This window comes from Psammomys obesus, unplaced genomic scaffold (assembly GCF_907164565.1).
Source record: "Psammomys obesus unplaced genomic scaffold, mPsaObe1.curated_primary_1811, whole genome shotgun sequence".
Taxonomy (NCBI): Eukaryota; Metazoa; Chordata; class Mammalia; order Rodentia; family Muridae; genus Psammomys; species Psammomys obesus.
The window spans coordinates 3,051,044-3,067,860 of record NW_026585698.1 but is presented as its reverse complement, the minus strand read 5'-3'; the positions used below and the strand labels follow the sequence as shown (position 1 = coordinate 3,067,860).

The 16,817-nt window shown below is 41.4% G+C and overlaps 1 protein-coding gene across 1 annotated transcript in view; it reads right to left on the bottom strand.

Moving 5' to 3' along the window:
- Ctnna3 (catenin alpha 3) overlaps positions 1 to 16,817 on the bottom strand; it is a 1,637,506-nt gene that overhangs the window by 1,565,372 nt on the left and 55,317 nt on the right. Inside the window, exon 4 of the mRNA XM_055598913.1 lies at positions 8,912 to 9,031. Within this exon, the coding sequence (XP_055454888.1) occupies positions 8,912 to 9,031 (120 nt within the window). The remainder of the gene's footprint in view (positions 1 to 8,911; positions 9,032 to 16,817) is intronic.

Below are 16,817 nucleotides of genomic sequence, written 5' to 3'. Positions count from 1 at the left end.
AGGAAGGAAGGAAGGAAGGAAGGAAGGAAGGAAGGAAGGAAGGAAGGAAGGAAGAGAAGGAAGGAAGGAAGAGAAGGAGACTTAAATCTGGAGTCTGCCTATGATGTGCCACTTTGGGTTTCAGCTTTGTCTGTTTTTATTCATCCAATCACTTGAGACACTCAGGCTGCTTCCACATCTTGGCTAATGTGAACAGTGCTACAGTGAACACAGGAATGCAGTTGTCTCTTCAAGGCTCTAGTTTCACTTCCCTTGGATATACAACCAGAAGTGGAATTCCTAGATCATGTGGTGGTTCTATTTTTTTGCATTTAAAATTTTGAACTTTTATTTCCTATATTTCCTTCTTACTAGTCACTTTTTTATTATTTGAGAATTTCAGACATGCATATGTGTTTTGATAAAATTTAACCCCCATCCTTCCCATCCCCTCTACCACTTTCCTCTTCCAATATCCTGCACTTTGTTTTTAGACCAATTGAGTCCACTTAGTGTCATCTGTGTATGTACGTGGACGTGGACTAACTGCTGGAGCATGGGGTGGGGTGGGGGGCTCTCAAGAGCCACATTCCTGAAGGAAATTGACTCTCTCTTTACCAATGGCCATCGGTTACCAACAGGTCCTCAGCTAGTGGTGAGATTTCATGATCCCCATCTGTGATGGGATTCGGTCTGGCTTGACCTTGTGCAGGTCTTATGCGCTCAGTCACAGCCACGCTGTGCTCTCGTGCAGTAACCCTATTGTATCTAGCAAATAATGTTGCTGCAGCTGTCCTCTACCTCTGCCTCTTATAGTTACCTGCTCTTTAATTTGTGATTAGTCCTGAGTATTGATAAGGGGTATTGTTGGGGGTTAGTCTGGTGTTCTGTTTATTCAAATGCTGAATTCTGGGCCCCGAGATCTAGTTACAACCCAACGAAGGTATTGTCACATACACTGATCAACGTTGTGTAAACTTTGCTCCCTAATATCTCTGATTTGTTAATTAAAAAAAAAAAAACTGAACTGCCTGTGGCTGGGCAGAAGAGAAGTAGACAGAGCTTCCATTCCCGGTCTTGGGGTCTCAGGTAGAGACCATGAGAGAGGGAGGAAGAGAAGGAAGAAGAGAGGTAGAGAAGAAATATGGTGATTAAGAACTGACCTGATGGAGCAAAAAAACGCCCAGATAGGACCAATATGGCAAGTAAATCAGGGTACATGGCTGGGAAATGGCAAGACTAGCACAGAGTATTAGCATAAATGGATATCTGCCCAGTTATGGTGTTTAAAGCTTATTAATAAATCTTAAAAGTCTCCGTCTCATTTATTTGGGAGGTAGAATCAGTGAATAGAAACACCTCCCTAAAAGATAAAAAATATCGTTACAGGGTATAATACAGGCATCTCGTTTAAAGCTGAGCGTGCCACAGTCTTTTATTCTCTGTTCAGTGGCCAGTTGGGGTCTCTGTACTAACAACCACCTACTGTAAAAAGAAACTTCTCTGATGAGGGTTGAGAGGTTCTGTAACCTATGAGTATGAAGATAAGCACCTAGAGAGTAGTTTATTATTACATCTCTTTAACAGAATGGTAGTAACAAGTTCTTTCCTAGGACCTACGACCTACCCAGTCAGGAGGTTTGGCCCAGGTAACAGTACTGTGCCCAAGTTCCAGCTTGTGGAGCAGGCCTTAAGTCTAACCAGAAAATGGTTGGTTGCTCTCCTAACATCCATGCCACTGATGCCCTGGTAGGCATGTCTTGCAGGCTAGTTGTTACTGTAGCTCACAGCAGTCACACCTAAATGAGGCTGTTGGTGATGCTTCAGTACCATGCTTAGAATCTTTCACCACTGTGAAAGGTTAATGCCCGTGCTACCTGGGTCCTGTTTAGAAAGCCCTTCCGTAGTTTCTCCACTAACAGATTAGTGGTAGCAGGCCTGATGTTAATTATTACTGGCTTTTTTTTTAAGGCACTCCCATACTGTTTTCTGCAATTACTGCAGGGTTGCATTCTCACCAAAGTGTACAGGGGTTCTCTTTTGCTGTCACTGTTTCTTACTGCATATTGTCTTTCACCCATACTTGAGTGGTTATTATGGAAAGGGCAAAAAGATAACAAGTAAAATTTTACTTTTTTAATTTAAGGCTCTTGGCTAACCTAAAAGCACTTCTTTTAGTTATTTATTTTTAATTTTTAATTAAAATATATTTACATCATTTTTCCCATTGCCATTCCTCCCTCCAACCCCCCCACCCTGCCATGTAACCCTCTTGCTCTTTATCAAATTCACAGGTTCTTTTTCTTTAACTATTGTTATGTACATGTATGTTTATTTATCTATTTATTTTTAGTCACATATATATGCCTAAACATATAAATACAGCATGCTTAGTCTGTGTATTGTTACTTGTATGTATACTTGTATGCATGACTTCAGGGCCAAGCTTAGAGAAGAAACTACAGGCAACTAAGGAATACTAAGAGCTGAAGGCATATTTACAAAGTAAATTTCATACAGTTTATTTCTAATGTGCTTCATTGATAAGACTATTTTAAATTCAGTTCTCCTGAGTATTGTGCTCCTTCTGCTCTTCTGCTTATCTGAAAGTTGTTGAAGTTTAGTAAAAGAAAAGAGTATGTGCTCACTCCTGAGCGTCATCACTAAGAAAAGATAATTTTGTGCTGAGCATACTACCTAGAAGGAAGATTAGACACACAGGTCATCATTACTACACAAACTGGAATTTAGCTAGAATACAGGATCTAAAACCGTAATCCCTTAAAAAGTATTAACACAAGCACTGAGGGCTTGTTCTGAAACCAAATGTCATCATCCCTCTTCTACTCTGTATGTGTGTGGGTGGGGGTGGAGGTGGGGGGTGTGCACGCACGCGTGCATATTTAGAGGCCAGAGGTCCATGCTGGGTGTCTTTCCCAATCACTCTCTACCTACCCTTGTGGAAGGAAAAACTCTCACTAAACCTGAGGGTCACTGGCTGGCTGGCAAGCCCCAGGAATCCTCTCTCCTTCCCACGCACTGGAATTCAAGACACATTCCTTAGCGTTGAATTCAGGTCCTCATACCTGTTGTAAGAGACTATTAATATTTACTATTGGTTTATCTTTTATTAATGCTTGCTGTTAAAATTTACTATTGATCTATCTTCTGGTAAAGCTGTGGTTAGTCCTAAACAGCTGTATAACCAAATCACCACACAGAGACTGGGATTTATTTAATTAACCTAGAACACAATGCTGGGCAATAGTTACTCCTTCCTAAACCTCCAAGCCCTCATAGTTTCCTAACATTTAGATTTCCCACATTATACTTGCTTTAAGTGATATATTAGGTCCAGTCCATCTCTCCATGTCATTCCAAGATCTTTTCTAGTTCTGCTCTCCTAGCTCTGCCCCCGCCCTTTTGCCTCCCACTCTTTTCCTGTCCTCTGGCTCCTCCCCTCTCCCACCTACTCCTTCCTCTCTATTGCTCAACATTATGGCTAGTTGTTTTATTTTGGCATGTTTACACAAAGTTGAGACAGATGATGCTTAGAATAAGTATCACAATGCAATGTCCAGATTAAAACCAGAGAGTAGGGGAGAGAAATCAGCATTTGAATGAACAAGGGTAAAGTGAATACATTCCAAAAGAACATTATACGAACACATACCTATGAAGGAAGCTTTTTACCAAAGGAACCATCTTCCCAGCATTTTATTAACTGAACCCAGCCCAGTGCTAACTCCCTTCTTGAGATATATTGCTTTCTTTATGTGACTCTAGTCATCAGCCACCAGACTACATACATCCAAAATCATTCCATACTATATTTTTTAAGCAGTGCTAGACTCTGTGTGCAGAGCAAAAGTATATAAACAGAGAAGACATCCTTGCAGAAATTATAAACCTTAAAGAAGTGGGTTCATGAGATTGACACTAAACAAAGTTACGATAGCTGTTAATACTAAATGTATTAGATGCGGTGCTGAGCTGTTTAAAATTTTAAAAGACTTTATTTACACCATATCATATGTTCTCAAAACAGGCTCAAGCCTGGTGCTATTTTCCTCAGGTTTCAAAAGAAGAAAGTCAAATGCTTAAGGCAGTGCAAACACTCTTCAGTCTGGATGATCACAAAGCCCACCCCCTACCTACTGCACCACTCAGATTCTCACAGGCGAACGCTCAGGATGAAGGCTGCATATTGACCTGAGGATGAGGTGCCATGAGAAACAAGGCTTCACTGTGACTTTAAAGAATTGTTAGTAGTTAAATAAGAAAATAGAAAGGGGCTGGACAGTCTAAATGCCAAGTTATATAAACCTTGTATAAAGGTTAAAAGGCAAGAGTAACAGGTGTGATCTGGGAGACAAGAATCAAGATGTATGATATGTTTCAATGTGGACACATATCTGAAGCAAAGTGTTTTAATTTCAAATATATTCACATCAACATAAAAATGTGTTTCTGTCCATACAGTGCTCAACTTAATAATGTCAACTTTAATTTGTAACAAAGGACTTGAAAGCCCATGAAAATGGGATGCATTTTATAATGCTATTGTAAGCATTAAGGGTAGAAGAGAGGAAGAAATTAAATTATAGTCTAAACTAGCAAACCTTATTTTATTCATAAAAACCAAAGCCCCAGGAAAATGTCTTGATGTATAACTGCTTGGATTGATACATAAGTCTGGGATCTATGCAACAGCCGGTGCTTGCTGTCGCCATGCCTGTGTAGGACCAATAGGATGAAATCTAAGCCAGTAAGTGACCAGATTTTGTCCCAAATACCTAGAAATGAACTAACAAGTCTCCACGTTAATGCTGCTTTGTCATCCACTTTCTTCATCCTGGTGTGCCTACCCTCACCTCCTCTCACACCTTCTTCCACCAATGCTATTTCCAATATTACCCATTTTGAACATGGGGAAATACAGATTCTTCTGATCTGGCTCAAGTGTAAGCATTCATTCCATTGGAAAAAAAAAAAAAAAACAACAACAAAAGCTCACTTCTGTGTAGGACACAGCATGCAATAACTTTTCAAAAGAAGCAGGTTGAAAGGGAAGGGAAGAGCCAGCGAGATGGTTCAGCAGGCAAAGGCTCTTGATGCAAACCAGATCCAGGACCCCACATGGTGAGAGAGAGACCCAATTTCCACAAGTTGTCCTCCAACCTCATCCACACACCATAGAATGCATATGAACATACTCAATATATCTCTTATAAGAAATATTTTTGAAAGAAGTAAAGCAAGGTACAACAAGAGTCTACCTATTGCTCAAAAAGAAATCTCTCAAACAAGGATATTAAAATATAGTCATTGTGTTCAAGTAAAATAAACTTCTATTACATTTAAATTTTCCTTTTTCTTTTAATATAATTTTTATTACAATTTATTCACTTTGTATCCCAGCTGTAGCCCCATCCTCGTCCCCTCCCGATCCTGCCCGCCCTCCTCCTTCATTTCCCCCCATGCCCCTCCCCCAGTCCAATGATAGGGGAAGACCTCCTCCCTCCCATCTGACCCTATTAAGTCTCATTCATCAGGACTGTCTTTCACAGTCTTCCTCTGTGGCCTGTGGTAAGGCTGCCCGCCCCCTTAGGGGGAGGTGATCAAAGAGCAAGCCACTGAGTTCATGTCAGAGGCAGTGTCCCTGTTCCCCTTACTAGGGAGCCCATTTGGAGACTGACCTGCCATGAGCTATATCTATGCAGGGGTTCTAGGTTATCTCCATAAGTGGTTCTTGGTTAGAGTATCAGATGTTCCTCAACTGAAGAATGGATACAGAAATTGTGGTGCATTTACAAATAGAATACTACTCAGCAACTAAAAACAAGGAAATCATGAAATTTGCAGGAAAATGGTGGGAACTAGAAAAGATCATCTTGAGTGAGGTATCCCAGAAGCAGAAAGACACACATAGCATATACTCACTTATAAGTGGATATTAGACATATAATACAGGATAATTATACTAAAATCTGTACACATAAAGAAGCTAAGCAAGAAGGAGGACCCTGGGTAAGATGTTCAATCCTCATTCAGAAAGGCAAACAGGATGGACATCAGAAGAAGGTGAAAACAAGGAACAAGGCAGGAGCATACCATAGAGGGCCTCTGAAAGACTCTATCCTGCACTGTATTAAATCAGATGCTGAGACTCATGGCCAAACTTAGGGCAGAATGCAGGGAATCTTATGAAAGAAGGGGGAGAAAGAAAGACCTGGAGAGGACAGGAGCTTTACAAGGAGAACAACAGAACCAAAAAATCTTGGCCCAGGGGTCTTTTCTGAGACTGATACATTTAAAGTTTCTAAAGAAATATATACATTTATAATTAAATCTCTATAAAAGATATTACAAGAGAGTATATATATATATATATATATATATATATATATATATATATATATACACATATACATATAAAGTATTTTGTGGGAAAGGAAAGAAAATTTAATGGATTAATCCATAAAGATTATTACAGTTGATTAACTGGCTAATCATAACTTCAGAGCTTGGGTGATATTAGTATTCTTTTTTGTTCCAAAGTGAGTACAGGAATAAAATGAATTAGGAGAGTGCCTAACATCAGGCAAAGGGCAAACTGTCAGCATTTTCACATAAGAATGTAAGGGCTAACGTCCAGCTGTATTTAAAAGTGACACAAACACACTAGCTGTAATGGCCCACGGGAGGAGGGCAAACTTTGGGGATGCCCAACCATCGCACCAGTGGTACTTTCTGAATATGGCCACGGTCAGACATTAAGAGACTAAAAAGCATGGATCATCAAAGGACCCTGCCCTCCCGCAACTTGCATTCCGCTACAACAGAGAAACGATAAGTACCGTGGGCTCAGAAAACCTGTCACGACAAAGTCTGTGGGAAGAAGCCAGCTCTTGTAACAAGGAAGTTGTCTTGATGAATTAGCGATTTTACAGAGATCTGATTCTTTCCCCAGAAGATGAAAAAGAAAAAAAGTACTTTTCACTGTGTGCCTAGCAGACTTTTTTATTATTGTTGTTGTTGAGCTTTAAAGGACCCGGGAAGGAAGATAACAAACGCCCCAAGTCAAAGAGCAGCTTACATTCGGACCCTTCAAGCCCTGCCCAGCCAGGCGATGCTGAGTTTGGGTTTGGAGTCCAGCTGACTTGGTCAGAAATCCAGCTTCTCACCTCCGCTCAGCTGCCGTGGGAGAGCTACATAACCCGCCAGCTTTCTCGTCTACAAATGGTTCTGATACAACTGATTCCACTGCCCTGCCATGGCACTTAGTGACCTGTTCATGAATGTTTTAGTCCTACCATGTGTCGCAGAGCGGTGGCTTAGACATAGGCCTGTGCGATGTGCATACACTCGTTCACAGGCACACCACAGGCTCGTTGTCGCCTGTGCTCACGCGAGTCTGTCCTCAGTATGTTCTCTCAGAGCTCTGCCCTTCTGCTCTTCAAGCGCTCGCGTTCTTCCAAGCTTACAGGTAGCTACGGTAAGACTTCCAACCACGGAAAACGTGCTAATGCGAAAGGACCAGCCCGGACGGTAGTGCCCACTGCCTGCCAACTGAGACACTTGTTGGCAGATACTGAGAGGTCCGCAGGCCGGGGCTGTGGCATCCGTGGGTGCGTGACGAGCAGGGGCACCTGGGAATTTGCGATGGAAGCTCTCCGCGATGCTGACGCCTACACACAGGCCAGCAGTAGTTTCTAAAGACGCACCTGTCGTGTTCTCTTCCTGTACAAAGTATCGTCAAGATAATCAACTTGCCCTGGCCTAGAACATTCCATAAAACAAATGTAACTCGTTTGTAGTAACGCCGTACAAAGGCTAAATGATCAATTTTGAGGAGAAACTGTTTCACGTCTATGATAGAGCAAGAACCTAGAACACAATTCTCTTCTTGGGCTAATACTCTTAAGCCGTATCATATGGATTTAACGTGTTTAAAAAAAAAAAATACTGCTTTGAAAACCCATATACAAAAGGCCCAAAACTTGAGAATCAAGCAACAGTGAGACAGTTACACTGTCTGACAGACACGCTGCCAGGGAAGATTCTTAAATCCAGGTCGTCCATTTAGCCATGATTCTAGACACCAGCTATCACTGAACATGTTCTCAATTTTCATGCAACCCAATTTAACCGGCTAAAGGGCTGAAAGGCTTCCAACAAAGTAAAAGCTTGACAACCCTGACACCTAGTGGCCATTCAGAAACTGCAGCCGCTTCCGCCTGAAGACTGGCCAGCCGCTGCACGGTGTCTTTCTCCAGGGCAGACACTGTGGAGGCTGGGTGTGGACGGCACCGGTTCTAAAAGCAATCTTAGGAAGGTTTGACTTGTCTCTGGGATTATTTTGGGACTATCCAAGCGGGACAAACGACATGCATTTGTTAAGAATATGTCCCTTTAGCCTTGCATATTTAACAAGGTTTTACCCCTCTTCAAAGATCAAAAAACAAAGCTAGAGGTCAAATGCTATTGCTAAAATATGGCGACTCTTTTTCTTCACTTTGTATGTTCATCTACACCCCTTTACTGGTCTTTGGGTGTTTTCTTTTGTGTTTTAATCCCCCTTGGCTATCTCCTGCCAAATACAGAAGCCATGTGGCCAAGCCATTATAGAAGTTCTCTCTAGGCTGCTGGGATGTCATTACCAAAGGGTAGTTAGACCTTCACAAAGCCACAGGAGTCTTCTTTAAAGGACAGGAAGGACACGTGCAGAAACCCCTGAAGTTCCCATCTGAAAGGCAGGGGCACACTGAACACTGCAGGTAGCCAGATGAGCGCAGAGATGAGTGCGAGCTATTTCTGCCCCAGTCATTACACCGTCAGTCTTCCCGACCTGCTTGCACCTCTGACAAGTGGGACGGCAGGAAGCCTGAATTGTTCGCCTTTTCCACCAAAGGAGGGCACCGAGTCCTACCTGCTGACGCTTGAAGGCTAAATAATCCAGGTTTTCCAGCTCCTTCCCAAGCTTCTGGTAGGTTTTCTGGAGGTCAGATTTGTTGGAAACATTTTTAAGAGACTCAAATGTTCTTTGGAACTGAAAACGAAAAGAAAAGCAGATTATAATAGTGGCAAATTCCCAAATTCCAAATTCTCAAATTCCCAGCTAGCTAACAGAATCGATAATGGGCTTCAGTTTTACCCACCATAATTCAGAGGCAACAAATGCTGGCTAATTATCTTCCAATGGACTAACTAGGGATGGCTATAAAGAGGCAGAAACTGTATGTGTGCCACCAGTAGTGTCTACACAAATGAGAAGTCCATTCAGTCCTCACTCTAACAGAAGAGCACATCATTCAAAATAAAAGAATTTCACCCTTTAGAGTACCCCAAGATTTAATGTAGAATGTTAAGTTTAACAAAGTAATATTATAAGGTTATTAGGGCTGGGGTGATGTTTCCACCAGTAAAATGCCTGCTATGAAAGCCTGAGAAACTGAGTTTGAATCCCCACCATCCATGGAAAAGCCAGGTGTGGCTGTCATGTCTGTAATTCCAACCCTGGGGAAACATAGACAGGGCAATCACTGAAGCTTGATGGCCAGCCAGCCTAGCCAATTAGCAAGCTTCACAACCACTTTACCAAGACAGCATAATCCCTAATTACATTCTAAATATCTGTCCTTATAGCCATGGATAAGTGTAGTTCTCACCCCTCATCAAGAAAACTTCTCTTTAGAGCAGATGGAGATCATTACAGAAAACCACGACTGAGTGAAATGCAGAAGTGTGATGATCGGTCTCAGCTGATACATCTACGGCACAGCCATGAACCTCAGGCCCAGATATCATTGCTGGATAAGGAGGTGGTGGACGATTGCAAGAGCCAGAGGAACAGTTTGCTATGAGATCGTGTCTCCTAGAAATGTCAGAGAGGCTACCCCCATAAAGTCTCACTAACACAGCTGCCTAAACACGAGCTGAACAAGAATGACACCAACAGACATGTTGATGTGCAAGGGGGAAACTCGGGAGGCCTCAACCCTAAACAAAGAACTAAAGGGAAACTAAAGAGTGCCGAGAACTGGAGAAATGTCTTCCCTGGGGAGGAACACACTAATTGGGTGTGTGTTTGTGTGTGTGTATGTGTGTGTGTATAATAACTAAAAAGAAGAGATCATTACTATGAATGATAGCAAGAGGGGGTTAAATGGAAAGGACTGGAAAGAGGAAGGGAAGCTGGTAAATAATGTAATTACATCATTTTTTAATTAAATAAGTTTAAATGATTTTGAATAGGGTGGAGAGTGACTGAGGAAGACATCTAATGCTGAACTCTACATCCGCGTGCAGAAATATGTATGCCGAGAGACAGACAGACAGGCAGGCAGAAGTCTCTGCTGAGAAGAGGGAGGAGATTAGTAGGACTTGGAGGGGGCAAAAGAGAGTGACAATGGGGAGAGAAATAGCATCAAATACATTATAGGCATGTATGATAACGTCACTACTAATATATTCTAGCAAAAGCATTTTCAACCAAGCTTTCACATGCCAGTCATGGGAACAAGCAAATGTCTGAGATGTTAGCTGCTTGCGAGTGTTCCTGGCAGGAGACTTGGCTTGTGTCAGTGGAAGATCTGCGAAGAACCAGCCACCCAGCGAGTTTCAGGAAGGAAGATTTCTCAGAGCTTGTGTTTCAAGAAGGGAATAACACTTACATGCTAATGACTGAAGCATATGTGGCATGTTCTGCAGATATTTGTTCATTTTTTTCTCTGTAACTGATGACTTACAAGACCATTTCTGCTGAATCGGAATGCTTCTGTCCGTTCTCCAATCTCATGCCGATAAGTGGGTGACAAATTGCAGTAGATCACAGAATACTTCCTACTGCTGATAATTAAGTAAAGGGAGCTCACAAGAAATTTAATCCTCTGTTTGTTTCAGTAAATTAGAACATACTTTGGAGGGTTAGTGACTGAAAATGTCAAGTGATGTAATTTTCATCGGCTCTTTTTTATGTCACTTATTTCCCATATTCTCATCTTGTACCGTTACATAGATTTACTTCCACAAATGGAGATTTCACCTTTTAAGCACACCAGAATTCCACTGCAGCCGTGATGCCAGGGGACAGGCTAATGCAGTTTTATAGACTATAATTAAGTTCCCAGGGATGATCTGATCATTGGTGAATCAAACTCTAAGGAGTAAGTGATATTAGAATGGCATTCCACTGTCGTGCTCTTCATTTCATGGAGGCGACATGTTTAACTCAATCCAAGGTGAAGAGAAAACTGAAATGCTTTCCTAGACAGACAGCAAAGTAAGCCCAACAAATACCACGTAACACCTACTCCCATCAAAGTGCTATATCCCCTTCCCTGGATTAAAGATTACAGGGAGAAATAGACCTGAAGTTCGTGTTCGACCCCAGGAGTGTCATGCCTTCCGACGGGACTATCAGGAACGGGAGTTCCTTTTCTGTTCCCATTCTCCAGTGAGCAAACTGGGCCTCAGAAAGCTTGACAGAATACAGACTTTACTCCAACGTCTGTGATCTTTCAATAGAAAATGGGATACAAGTGAGAGGTAAGAGTAGGGTGCAGAGAACATTTTAAAGCTCGCTGAGAGCACTGAGGGGCCAATTCAACAGAAGACATGAGGGATCTGAGTTGGACCACAGAGAACATGGAATTTAGGAATTTTTGGGCCTTTCTCTGCATGTCTAAATCAAAATCACACCAGATCCAGGACTTTAAACAATCTATTTTATGACTCAATTACTAAAGCTCTTTACCAAAAGTTTCCCTAAATTTTAAAAATGTCCTTTATGCCCTACGTTTTCTCCTTTCTAAAAATTATTCTTTCTAATCAAAGATGTGGTCATGTTCTTATTTAGTTATATGAACCTTATGCAACTTCAGAGAACTTGAGGAGAAACACTTGTAAGACTTCAAGAAACACACTCAAAAAAAAAAAAGAAAGAAAGAAAGAAAAGAAAAGAAAAGAAAAAAAGTATTCCCAGGTTATACATTCATGGCCAAAGAAAAAATTAAGAAAAATCCAGTAATGCCTCATCAAGAGAGTGCTTTAACTGAAGGTCACAGTTTGCATAATGTGGAGATTTTAGCTTGAATTTTCGTTTTCAGAACTCGTGTCTTCCATTTATTGATACTAAAGTGTGCTGGGTCCCTTAAGACTGCCATGACTACACTCCTTTAACTACATTGTTCCTACTTACAAATATTAGTGATGGAGGCGTGGCATAGTGTTTACAACGTGGCACTGGCTGAATTTCTGTCATGCATTCTGCACCCTTCCCTACTACAAACATCTCTACTGAGAGTGCTGTATATTAAAAGCTGTACTTTTACTCTGTAGATAAAAGCTGAGGCACAGAAGATAGAGCTGAACTGGTGGAGCTCATCTGTGTGCTAAAAGACAGAATACTGATTTAGTTTGAAGAATGTTCTTTCTTTTCTGTGCTTGGCCATCAAAATGGACCTTTGAGCGTGTCTAGGTACACTGTAGTTTCATTATATTGTTTCTCAAGATAAATGATTCTTTTCAGTTGGAAATAATTTGGAAAAGGAAGAAGAATTAAATTGAAAGGATATTAATATTCCTGAAACTTACTCATTCAAAAAATTTAAGGAGAAATTTCATCTGAGCTAAGAATCCCAAAATAATTTGTTGTTCTTTGAATGTACCATTTCTTGTTTTAGCGAATCATAAACCAAATTCAAACCCTAAAAATAAATAATAATTCAGTAGATCAATTGGAAATACAAACAAATGTAGGCATTTTCTAAAACTGTAGAGATTGAATATTAAAGTGCTCTCTGAGCTGAGAAACAAATCTAATTTTGTTCTATGTGACTACCTTATCGTATATCAAAGGGCATACAAAATAAGAGTAAAAAGACACAGTATCGCTGTACCAGTACTGAGAGTAGAAGCAGACATAATGAACACTCCCATAGTGTGCTCTTCCATCACATTGTCTCAGCTCAGAAGTAATAACAATGGCAATCCATCAAACAAAACAGCAGAGGCCATGATTGTTCATCTCCCATTAAAATAACTGAAAATTTGTCTTACAGGAAAAAAAGAAGCAAGAAATAGACAACAGGAAAATGCCTAGTTTGACTCAGCACTCCCTCTTCCCCAAAATAGGCCTTTTTCTCCTTTTCCCTGACAATACATATTTAAATAAATCTAAACCAATGTTCTGTAGAAACTACATAGCCAATCAGTTTGTAAAATTTATGTATATCCATGGAGAAATTTGAGGAGGGTGAGAAGAAATCGCTGGCTGAAGCAACAAGGAAAAAATAAATAAATAAAAGCAAGTCCTGCTTCCCTCCCCCCAGCTGCCTGCTGTCCTGGGGTTAGTTAATTAGATAATCAGGGCTGCAGCAGCCTGTCACCTGTGCCCCGTGAGAAGGCACCCAGAAGCACTACCCAAGCAAGGACAACTCAGTAGCTACCCTTTTGTTGTTGTTTGTTTGTTTGTTTGTTTGTTTGTTTTTCTTATTTAATATTGAGTACACCTGTACAAAATTCAACATAATACCTATAGCCTTAAAAAAAAAAAAAAAAAAAGATTCATTCAGTACATGAAGTACAGACTTGTATAAAGTTTGATTTATCTCAGGAGAAAGGGGGGAAGATTCAGAAGCTTTCATGAAGTAGAAAAGATAAAGTGGGTAGAGAGAACAAAAGCAAGCCTTTGTCTACCATACTCCAAATAAGGTCAAGGAACAAAATGATATGTCTTTCTTTTCAGAAAAAAGTGTGTGTGCTCAGAAGAGAACTGCATAGTTTAAGTGACGTCCCTCTACATATAAAGAAATACATGACAGTTGTATGTATCTGGGATAATGTTGGCTGTAACACTCCTCTTGGGGAGGACACAGACCATAGAGAGAAGAAAACTTTGAAGAGGAAGGGGCTGTAGAGACAGCCCAGAACTCACACCAGACAACTCAAGTTCTAGGGGATCCAAGGCCCTCTTCTGGCCTCTGTAGGCACTGCACTCACATGGCACATACCCACTCACATACACAGCCACACCTATACACATAATTAAAGGTGAAATAAAATCTTCTCAAAAAGAAGTAAATGTAAGGTGAATGAAGGAAAGCAAGTGTCTTAGTTAGGGTTTCTATTGCTGTAACAAAACACCATAGCAAAAAAAGGAAGTTGGGGAGAAAGGGTTTATTCCACTTCCACTTCCATGTGGTTGTTCATCAAAAAGGAATCAGGACAGGGACTCAAACAGGGCAGGAACCTGGAGGCAGGAGCTGATGCAGAGGCCATGGAGGGGTGCTGCTTACTGGCTTGCTCCCCATGGTTTGCTCAGCCTGATTTCTTATAAAACCCAGGACCACCAGCCCAGGGATGTCACCACCCACAATGGGCTGGGCCCTCCCCCATTGATCACTAATTGATAAAATGCCTCACAGCTGGATCTCATAGAAGCATTTCCTCAACTGAGGCTCCTTCCTCTCCAATGAGCCTAGCTTGAGTCAAGTTAACACACAAAACCAGCCAATACCAAGTTAGAAAAGTTGTAGCTCTTTACTGAATACAAATGAACATAAGTTTTGTTAGGGAGAAAGATAAAGTTGCTAAAGGACTTTAGAAAGGAGTGAGATGTATCTCAGTTAAATATTTCCCTATCAAGCACGACCCCTAGGCTCAATCTCCAGCACCACATAAGCTATCTGTGCTGGTACTTGCTTGCATTCAGGAGATGGAAACAGGATCCGAAACTCAAGGTCATCTCCAGCTGCATTTTGAGGCTAGCCTGGGATGTATCAGACCCTGTCTTCCCCCATCCCAGAAAAATCTACCTTGAAGACTTCCAGCATAAAATCAAAGCCATTTAACATGTATTTTTAATATTAAAAACACTCCCTTCCATGTTCCCATCCTTTTATAAGGTTTGTTATATCCATAGACATCCATTGATAAGCTAGAAGGGGAGGTAGTTAAGAAAGAAGAGGGTTAAAGAGAGATGATACAGATAAAAACCACTTCCATTTCTAGTCAAAAATAATGTGGAATATGGGTAGAAGTGCAATTCATAATTGAATGTGGATCCAGAGAATATACACTCCCAGCGAATCCTCAGGAATCTTGAGGAAAGCAATACCCTTGACAAGATGTGGAAGCATGAGGTCCAAGTAGAGAAAATGGCCTTTGACAATAAACAGATTATAACTGAAAAATGGTGAGGAAGGAAATCAACAATCACTTGGAGTTCTGAGGGGGTGATTGTGATGGAATCACGCCGAAGTAACTTGTTTCCTTTGTGACTGGGGTCACTAGACTGATAAACCCACGGTGCCACAGAATGGTGTATCTTCTGTAGTATCTGCAAAAAAAGGTTTCTGAAGCCAGGCACAGTGACACATGCCTGTAATCCCAGAACTCAGGAGGCAGAGGCAGGCAGATCATTGTGAGCTTGAGGCCAGCCTGATCTACAAAGAGAGTCCAGGACAGCCAAAGCTACACAGAGAAACCCTGTCTGGAAAAAAAAAAAAAAAAAAAAAAAAAAGGAAATGAAAGGCCTCTAAGAAAGTGGGTGAAGTAGAAGGTGCTTCTTTGTGACCAGGTAAAGAACACATATTACAAAGGGAAAGGGAAACAATTTGGAACTTCACTAGGTGGACCATGCAGCTGGGAAACTGTGCAGACAAGCAGGGAAGAAGACAAGCAGGCAGGCCAAACATAGGCCCGAGGAAGCAAAGCCTGACCCAAAAGGATATTCAGAATTATTTTTGCACTTTCTATTTCATAACTGTTGGTGATACTGTAGTGGGCTTTCATGATGTCAAATGTGTTTCCATATCCTGTACAGCTTGATGTAGTTGTGTTATAGAAATTTGTTTTCTCCTCTCTGGGTGGTATTAGGGACTAAGTCCTCAAGAGCAAGTTGTTCAAAATAATTGCCAAATGAAACTGGAAGGGAGACCCAGACTAGAACGTGTGTGAACCATAACACAGAAACGAAGGGAATGTAAAAAAAATCAAGGCAATGTGGCTCCTCTAAGAGGCAGCTTCTCAGCTACTGGCCTCACGGACGCTGCGATAGGTAAACTGCCGTGGAGGTGGCTCCGTGAAGAAACCACTTGCCATGCAAACCTGATAACCTGAGATTAAGCTCTAGGACCCGTATAAAGGACAGAACTGACCCCACAAACTTGTCGTCTGACCTCTTGCAAACACTGTGTACACATACACACACACACACACACACACACAAAAAAAAAAAAAAAAAAAAAAAAAAAAAAAAAAAACGGGGAGGCAGAAAGGCTGTAAGAGCCAGAGACTGAGGGGGACTTCTGCAAAGAGTGTCTTTTTGGCATGCCACAGCCAATGCACTCAGGAACTCATTGCAGTTATGGTTACTTACACAGTTTTAGACCTGTCAGTATTACATCATGGAAGGGAGCAGGGTTCATGAGGCCCCATGCCTCACTGAGGAGCTATTGATGGTCAATAGTGGCTGGGGTAAGAGGTGCCGCTTTCTTCAATGGTGGGACCACTGATAAGTTGACCATGCCCGGGCAAATCATCCACACTCATGCAGGCATCCCTATTAAACTCAGTCACACACACACACACACACACACACACACACACACACACATCATGTACACACACAAAAGTAAAAAAAGAATCCAGTCGAGGTGGTGCACACCTGTAATCCCAGCACTCAGGGAGGCAGAAGCAGGCAGATCTCTGTGAGTTAGAAGCCAGCCTGGTCTGCAAAGTGAGTCCAGGACAGCCAAGGCTACACAGAGGAAACCCCATCTCAACAGATAGATAGATAGATAGATAGATAGATAGATAGATAGATAGATAGA